Source organism: Sinocyclocheilus anshuiensis, unplaced genomic scaffold (genome assembly GCF_001515605.1).
Source record: "Sinocyclocheilus anshuiensis isolate Anshui unplaced genomic scaffold, SAMN03320099.WGS_v1.1 scaffold183, whole genome shotgun sequence".
Taxonomy (NCBI): domain Eukaryota; kingdom Metazoa; phylum Chordata; class Actinopteri; order Cypriniformes; family Cyprinidae; genus Sinocyclocheilus; species Sinocyclocheilus anshuiensis.
In genome coordinates, this window is record NW_015548309.1 from 5,464,952 (window position 1) to 5,474,265 (window position 9,314).

General features: G+C 29.2%; 1 protein-coding gene across 1 annotated transcript in view; it reads left to right on the top strand.

The window, feature by feature from the left end:
* Window positions 1-9,314, top strand: part of LOC107656455 (KRR1 small subunit processome component homolog) — a 14,110-nt gene that overhangs the window by 2,939 nt on the left and 1,857 nt on the right. Inside the window, exons 2-8 of the mRNA XM_016444327.1 lie at window positions 4,956-5,052; window positions 5,557-5,729; window positions 5,809-5,943; window positions 6,529-6,654; window positions 7,586-7,669; window positions 7,775-7,831; window positions 8,539-8,709. Coding sequence (XP_016299813.1) covers window positions 4,983-5,052; window positions 5,557-5,729; window positions 5,809-5,943; window positions 6,529-6,654; window positions 7,586-7,669; window positions 7,775-7,831; window positions 8,539-8,709 — 816 coding nt within the window. The 5' untranslated portion in view covers window positions 4,956-4,982. The remainder of the gene's footprint in view (window positions 1-4,955; window positions 5,053-5,556; window positions 5,730-5,808; window positions 5,944-6,528; window positions 6,655-7,585; window positions 7,670-7,774; window positions 7,832-8,538; window positions 8,710-9,314) is intronic.

Genomic DNA, 9,314 nt, shown 5'->3' on the forward strand with positions numbered 1-9,314 from the left:
GTGTGTGTGTGTGTGTGTGTGTGTGTGTGTGTGTGAGTGTGTGTGTGAGTGAGTGTGTGTGAGAGTGTGTGTGTGTGTGTATGTGTGTGTGTGTGTGTGTGTGTTCGCTATCTGATGAGTGTTTGGTTACCAGGTAACAGACAGAGATACTTAACCTCCAGCGACACGATGAAACACTGTAAACAAGCGCTGATCAGCCTGACAAACCTCACTGCTGCTCACGTCTGTCTGAGCTCATGTCGGCCGTCCCGCGGGGTTTACATGTGAACTCCATGATACGACTGAGTTTAGTGACTGAACACAGCGGTTTCCCAGGGCCAGACTTCAACTATCTGTGGCACTTTAGCAATAGATGCATTGATTTATGTGTTTAATTATGATTGGCAGGTTGTGGTGACCTTTGACCTCTCGGGTGAACTCTGCTAAAGTGGCACAGAATAACTCGTTTAAGACTCATTAATTGTGCCAGATGAGTAAATCACAACACACACTGAGTGAGAGCGCCGTCTTGTGGACAGAAGAGAAGGAGAATGATTTAAAGTCCGTGTGAAGCAATAATAAAAATGTGAGCCTGGAGCACAAAAGCAGTCTTAAGTCGCTGGGGTATATTTGTAGCAATAGCCTACAATACATTGTATGGGTCAAAATGATCCATTTTTCTTTTATGCCAAAAATCATTAGGATATTAAGTAAAGATCATGATGTATAAATCTCAATTTCAAAAAATTGACCCTTATGACTGGTTTTGTGCTCCAGGGTCACATATGTGTTCTGAGTTTGTCCCACAACAAAAAATTTGTTATTAACCACCCAGCCAAATTTAAAGTAAATAAAATAAGGTATCAAAATCTTGAAAACATAAGCAGTATTCTCTGCTATATTGAGCTTTTTATTTTATTTTTGTTATTTTCAATGATGATTATCATTAACATTCTTAATGCTGTAATACGATGATTTTTATTTAAATAAACGTACATTATCCTTTTTTTTTTGCATTGCATTTTTTATTTTATTTTATTTTTTGCAACTACTGTCACAATGCAAAAACTCAAAATTCTAGGAATAGCTTTATTTTTTAAAGCAAAATATGTAAAAAAATATATATATATGTTTTTTGTTAATATATTATTATTATTTTGCATAAAGAAATAACTTTTTGCATTACAATTAAATGAGAATTATATACAGGTAATAATAATAGTAATAATATTAATAATAATAAATATTTTATATAATAGGTTATTATATATATATAATTTTAAAAGTAATATAATATACATTATATTATTAATTAATTAATTAATTATTAACAAAATAATAATAAATTAGTATTATTATTTTGCTGTTATTATCTTATATAAAATAAAAAATACATAACAATAAAATATAATATAAATACAGATGCACTTCACACTTTCAAGAGCCTTCAGTGGAAGAAGATGCTTTCGGCAGCAGAATGGTGGATGAAAAGTGTCTTTATATGCAAAATTAAGTCCTATCAGAGTCTCAGCTCATTGTAACATTCTGCTGAGAGCTCAGATGTGTGATGGGCGACGCTGAAGCGTGTCCCTGCGATCTGTGTCGCTGTACAGCGGCAGGTATTTTGATGGCGTGTTGTTTGCAGATGGCCGTGGTGTAGACGGGGCATTCGACTGCTGAAACAGGCTTCATGAAGACGCCCGACACAAAGATCACACCTTCTTCTGAGGTGGTCCCTGAAAAACACACTCACCAGTGAACAGGGTCGAGGTTGATTTCATGCTGACTTTAAAGACTGGATGAAATCAGTTGTATACGATCAGTGCAGAAGGAGTTCGTTCTGTCAGACGTGGAGGAGAACATCTGGATTTGATCTGTGCGGTCATGGAAACATGTCTATTATCACTCAGAAATCATAAGAATAGAATTAAAAATTATTTATTGTTATTAAGTTGTTATCATTATTTTGCATGAGGAAAATTAAGGATTTTTTTTTAGCATTGTTTAGATTTCTTTTTTATATTTTAACATTAAAGATAATTAAAGCATGTTTTCAAACCAATTTTTTATTTTTCTATTTAAATAAACAAACGTAAACTTTTTTTTTGCATTACAAGTATTGAAAAATTGGGGAATGGAATAATGGAAGGAATATGTATAATATATTAATTAATTTATTATTTATATAACTTATTACCAGTTACTTTTTTTAATATTTTGATGTTTTACTATTAATATTTACTAATTTTGTTGTGTTTTTGTCATTATTATTATTTTTTTTTAAATACGTCTATATAGTTTTTATCAGTTTTTATTTCTATATAGTTTTATTATTCTATTTAATATTATTACTTATTATTATTATTATTATTAATGAAAATCGAGGTAGCATTCTGAGTACCCTTTAGTACCATGTAGTTTTTTTTTTTTTTTAATTTTACCCTAGATTTTCAGGGTAATTAAAGAATATTTTCATACTAATTTCTTCTTATTATAGATACATTTATTTGCTTTCTTTTTAGTCTAGATGTTTTATTGTGCTTTTTTATTTTATTAAAATTTTTCTCAATGGTGATTTTCATTAAATCTCTCATTACTGTAATACAATGAATGACATTTTTTCTTGGAAACTAGCTCAAATAAAAAAAGTGATTTTTTAAGTGTTTTTTTTTTCCAGTTAAGTTATATTTCAGCGTTTTTTGCAATGAATTTTGTTTATGGTTTTAGTTTTAGTTAACTATAATACAATGTTTTAAAATATGTTTATTCTCAGAGACTGAAGACACATCAGGTCCAGAAGAGAGCAGTTGGCAGATTTAGCCAAGTTCTTCCCGAGCTTCAGAGACTCGTGCCTGAGGAGAAACAGCAGCGACACTCCATCTGTTCAGATACACCTCTGTGTGTGTTTACCGTGTTTTCACGGTTTAAACTCTGGAAAACAGCCTGTCTGAAGAGCGGTTTACTGCTCTGGATCATCAGACGAAGACTGACTGACTGAAAAGAGTCACCTGAACTCACACAGACACATACAGAAATTAAACTCTGATTCTGCTGTTCATTTTATTTTATTTGATATGATTTTTTAATATTTTAATTATTTTATTATTTTATTTTTATTTATTTTTATTTTTTATATGATTTTTTATTATTTTTATTTATTTTATTCTATTTTATTTTATTCTGTACAACTCTATTGGGATCTTTGGGAGAATTTCATGAAAAAATCTATATGTTCACCCAAAAATAAAAAGAAACAGATAGAATCTAAAAATGTTTTATATGTATGGTTTATTTGTTTGTTTATTAAATTATTATTATTATTAGTATTTTACATAAAGAAAAGGAAGGCTATTTTAGTACCATTAATTTTTCTTTTTACATTTTTAAATGATTTTCATGACCGTTAAAGCACATTTTCATACTAATTTCTTATTGTGATGCGCGTAGATATTTTGAGCTTCTTAATGGTGATTCTCATTGAAAATCTCATTACTGTAATACGATATTTAATTTTATAATATTAATTAAATAAGTGTAATTTCAGTATCATTGAGATACTATTATAGTTTTTCATTAACATTTATTTTTATATTTTCAGTTTTTTATTTTATTAATTTTGTTGTTGTATCATTTTGATTAGTTTTTAAAAATATGTTTCATTATTAATTTCATTGTACATAAGTTTTGTTAATTTTTATTTAAGTTTAAGTTATTTTTATTTACTGTTAATTATAATAACCTCGATTTGAATAAATCTTTTTATTTATTTATTTATTTATGCAATTACTGAGAATTGGAGGAATAATTTCACAATGCAAAAACTTTATATATATAGCCCTCTTAGACACAAAGCTATGAATTGATTTCTGATTTATATGGTGCTCTAAGTTTCTACAAATAATACCATGGTACATGTAAAAAAAAGAAAAAAAAGACATTGTGATGGTATTATAATTTTAGTGCTGTTTTGTAAGTTAATGCCAGCTGTGAAGTAATCAGACTGCTCAATTATGCTCTTTAGTCACAGGTTATTAATAATTGGTGACAACCTGTAATTGCAGTAACTCACACTGATGAGTTATTCACAACTATCACTGTACAGCAGTCATTATAACATGAAATTAAATAGTAAATAGTTTTTCAGTGATTTAAATGAAAGATTTCATGAAGAAAAACATTAAAGTATTTATATAATATTATTTTAATATTTTATCTATTAAATATTTTATTATAATTATCCATTTTAAACTTATATTTAATATGATTGTAATTTATTAATTCCTTAAAATAATAATAATAAGGATAATATAATTACAGTTAATATAATCTGTGTTTAAATTAAATATATTAATTGAAAGTAAATATTAAATTCAAAGATTTCAAGAAAATTAACATTAAATTAACATATAAATAAAATATTTGTTATTTTATTATTTTATATATTAAATATTTTATTATTACAATACGTTTAAAATGATTTTTAAATTATATTTAATATAAGTATGATTTTTATGTATTATTGTTTTCTTTAAAATAATAATTTAAAATAACAATAATAATAATAATAATTATTAATATAATATATTAGTACATTATTACATTTAATATATTGTTAAATATATTAATTGTAATAAAATTTTAAATAACTAAATTAAAACCAAAATAAAATATTTCATACATTAAATATTTCATTATAATTATACATTTGAAAAATTATAATATTAGAATTTATTAGAATTTATAATAATAGTAGTAATAGTAATAAGACATTTTAAGAAAAACTTTATTCTGAAACGAAACATGAAAATATTAAAACAAATATGAGTTTTTGTGAAAGGGATATTATGAAATGTTGTATTTTCATGGAATCTAACAGTTGATTAGTGCGGCTAATTGAGTTTTTTTCATGTTTTCCTCCACGCCACCAGGCGGCAGTACTCACGCTGTTCGCCGCGCGCTCATGACGATAGACGCAGCGTCTGACGTCACTGCTCACAGCAGCAATGGCGGCCCCCGCAGAAAGCACGAGTGAAACGCCAACAAATAAAAAACAGAAAAAGAGCAAAAACACAGGTACAGTTACACTTAGAAAGCATCAAATATGCGCGATATAATTCTCAGGGACCTCACGCGTGTCAACAATATCCGTATCATTGATTTTAAATGAGATGTTTATGTTTGACGCCGCTCGTGTAGAATTAAAACCCATGTTTCTTTTAGCTACAATGATGCATTTTTTGTTATTGTGCGTTTTTTTAAATGACAGTTTTCTCCTAAAGTTCATTTATTGTGTATTTGTTGAATTGTCCGTTCCATTGCATTTCTCCAAAACACACCTGAGTACTAAATGATTAACATAATATAGTATTTACATGGTACATAAAAATACAGTGGAACTTATATATTATAAAGTATATTATAAAGTCACCAAGCACTTTTACTAAAGACACATGGTGCAGCTCTCCTTAGCCTCAGGTTGGGAGGATTGTGTCTGTATTATCTGTACTGCAAGACATTTTAGATGAAAGCTATCGTGCAATGACTAATTAATGAAACTCTGGGTTTTGTGTTAAACAGAGGAGACTGAACTGCAGACGGTTCCAGACGGCTGGAAAGAGCCGAAGTTCAGCCGGGTGGATAATCCCAAAGGTCTGCTGGAGGAGAGCAGTTTCGCCACGCTTTTCCCCAAGTACAGAGAGGTGTATCTGAAAGAGTGCTGGCCGCTGGTGCAGAAGGCTCTCGGAGATGTCGTGAGTGTCGGGAAAATGCTTTCTGAATGCTCTTTGAATTAGTTTGTCATTTCTTTGAATCTGTGCTGCTGCTCTGTAGTTCATCAATGCCACACTGGACCTGATTGAAGGCAGTATGACGGTGCACACAACAAAGAAAACATTTGACCCCTATGCCATCCTCAGAGCGAGGGATCTCATCAAGTTATTGGCTAGAAGTGTGCCGTTTGAACAGGTATGAGCTCATCAATAATATATTGTTAGTATTTTATATATAAATGAATTATAGATTTGAAATAGTTCAATAATAATACAATATTTTACTTAATTCATAAGTAAAATACATAAATAGAAATATAAATATTATTATAAATACAAAAAATATCTATATATATGAATTTGGTAAAATATTAAATCATGTAAATTCTCTAAATTTATTTAAAATACCAATAATATATTTAAAATATAGTTTTTGATCAGTACATTTTTAAAGAAATTAATACTTTTATTCAGCAGGTATGCATTAAATTGATAAAAAGTGACTGTAAGGACATTTATAATGTTACAAAAAGTAATGATCCTGAAAATTCAGCTTTGCATCACGGGAATAAATGACATTTTACAGTATATTCAAATAATAAACGGCTATTTTAAATTTTAATAATATTTTATTCATATTATTAATGTTTTTTTTATTTTTATTAAATGAATTCAGCCTGGTTGAACATAAGAGAATTCTTTCAAAAACATTAAAAAAAAAATCTGAATTATTCCAAACTTTAGACTCAGATCTCTTGTTAAACTGTCTTATTCATTTCAGGCTGTAAGGATACTAGAAGACGACATGGCATGTGACATCATTAAAATTGGGACGCTTGTACGCAACAGAGAGCGTTTTGTGAAGAGACGACAGAGACTGATCGGCCCCAAGGGCTCCACGCTGAAGGTGAGCGAAGACTGCACAGTCCTCCTGCCTTTGCTCATATTATAATGTACTTCTCATTATGTTTTATTCACATGCAGTGAGGTCAAAAATTATGATGTATATATAACATAAGCATATAATCATGTATTATATTGTAATTATGGTGATTTCTGATCATTTTAATTTGATAAAACTAAACATTTTAATTTGATAAAACTAAAAAAAGGCACATTTTCACAGATGGACTTTGGGTCTATAGAGGGATTTTATTCTTTTCTATTCTATTCTTTTCTTTTGTTCTTTACTTTGAAGAGATGAAGAAAGTTGTTTTGATGTTTTATGGCTCAGATTGTGATGTGATTTGATTTAGGTTTATTGTTTTAGGAGCTTTATGTTTTATATGTCAGGCGTGTCTTCTCATTTGTTGATTCTTCTAAATATGCTTTAATTTATTAATTTAATTCAATTTATGAATATTTTGTCATATAAAATTTCAATATAATTTATATTTTTTATATTAATATATAAAATGTAGTATATATATATATATATATTAATATAGTTTGCAGTTGGTACAATTATTTTTTTGAATAAATTAATATTTTTTTCTGCAAGGATGCATTAAATCGATAAAAACTGACAGTAAAGACAAAAATGTTAATTAAGATTTTTAAATAAATTTACAATTTTTTTAAAATTCATAAACTAAAAAGTAATAATTTTGTATTTAAAAAAAGGCAAATTTTCACTGATGGACTTTTATAAAGGTTTATAAAGGGATTTTATTCGTTTTCTCTGTTTTTGAAGAAAGTTCTGTTGGTGTTTTGTGGCTCAGTTTATGGTGTGTTTTGATTTAGTTTCATTGCTTTCTGAGCTTCATGTTTTGTTTGTCAGGTGAGGCATTTCATCTGATGCTGTAATTAAATGTTACGGTGATTTTATGTTATTTCAGGCTCTAGAGCTGCTGACCAGCTGTTACGTGATGGTTCAGGGAAACACGGTTTCTGCCCTCGGCCCCTACAGCGGCCTCAAGGAGGTCATACCTTTAGCTGCTCAATGCGCTTTAATAATTCAAACCTATTCATCCTGAAAAATAAATGATGTGGAGGAATAAGCTGGTGTTTCTCGCTTGTTTCTGCAGGTACGGAAAGTGGTGTTGGACACAATGAAGAATATTCACCCCATTTACAACATAAAGGTACATAGAAGACTGTGTGATGGATGTTCAAAATAAGATTCAGACGAATAAATACTGTAAATCAAGAGGATGAGGTGTAATTCAGTCATTCTGTGTAAATTAACCAAATTTCCCGGCTCAAATTTTTGAATTTGTTAACATTTTTTTTGAAGAAAGACAAGCATAAATAGTGATGAAAGGCAAAATATTAAATGTCATAGATGTATATTTATTGAGTAATCCAATATTTTGTAAAATGGCAATTTTCACCTGAGATTTGGAGCCAAATTACAGTTGAGTAAAACTGGCTTCAGAAAGATTGCAGCAGCATTGTTATGTTTCCTCAGAGACTGGTAGGTCTGTTAGTGAAATCTGTTGACTTGAGCAATCTTTGTTGCATTATATGGCAATGGTGACCGTTCAAAACTGGGGAAAGAGCACTTCAGGTTTTTGTTTTCCAAAGTTTGCATGCCTGTAACTCAAGAAGTATTAAAGATATCTTAATGCCCTCTTATATTTTATTTCTTAACTAACTTTTCTTTGGGCATCTTAATTTTTTAGGACCTCTATAGTTCATTTCCAGAGATACAGGGATTTCAGTATGGCTCCTTGAGTAAATTATGCACATTTTCAGTGGTCAAAAACCAAATGTGGGTCACTTTGCATACGGATGATATTTTGTTTGTATTGTAGATTGTTAATTGTGTGTATGATTGAATCTTTTCTAGACGTTAATGATCAAGCGAGAGCTGGCGAACGACCCGGAGCTGCGCACTCAGAGCTGGGAGAGATTCCTGCCCAACTTCCGCCATAAGAGTCTGTCCAAACGCAAGCAGCCCAAGAAGAAGACGGTGAAGAAGGAGTACACGCCGTTCCCTCCGCCGCAGCCCGAGAGCAAGGTACGAGTCCACAAATCAAGTGCTATAGGAGCAATGAGGCCTACAGGGATTTTACACCATAAACTTGGTAAAGTCACAGTGGACAATATGATAAAAGATGCAAATGTAACGTAAATAATTCTTTAGACAATTAGTAGTTTTTTTTCATGAAGCATATTTAATGTGCAAAATTCAATACAAGAGAAACATTCATTAAAATAATAGTCAGGTATCAAAAAAAAGGAAACGGGAAACTTGAACTGAGCACAACTGCTTAGCTAACGCAGTTGAAAAAAATATATTTATTTATTAATTATTTATAGATTTGATATTAAATATTAATAAAATGTTTTTCTTAACGTTTAATGTCAAATCTATAGATTATTTATAAATAAAATATATTATTATAAATAAATATAAATTTGTAGATTTTATATTGATAAATATCAGTTCAATATTTTATTTAATAAATTAAGTAAAATATTCAAATAACATTTAATATCAAATCTATAAATTATAAATATATTATTATAAATATAAGTAATTTATGGATTTTACATGATTAAATTAAAAAGTAAATATCTAAATATAATATAATATTTTAATAATATTTAATAATCTAAAAT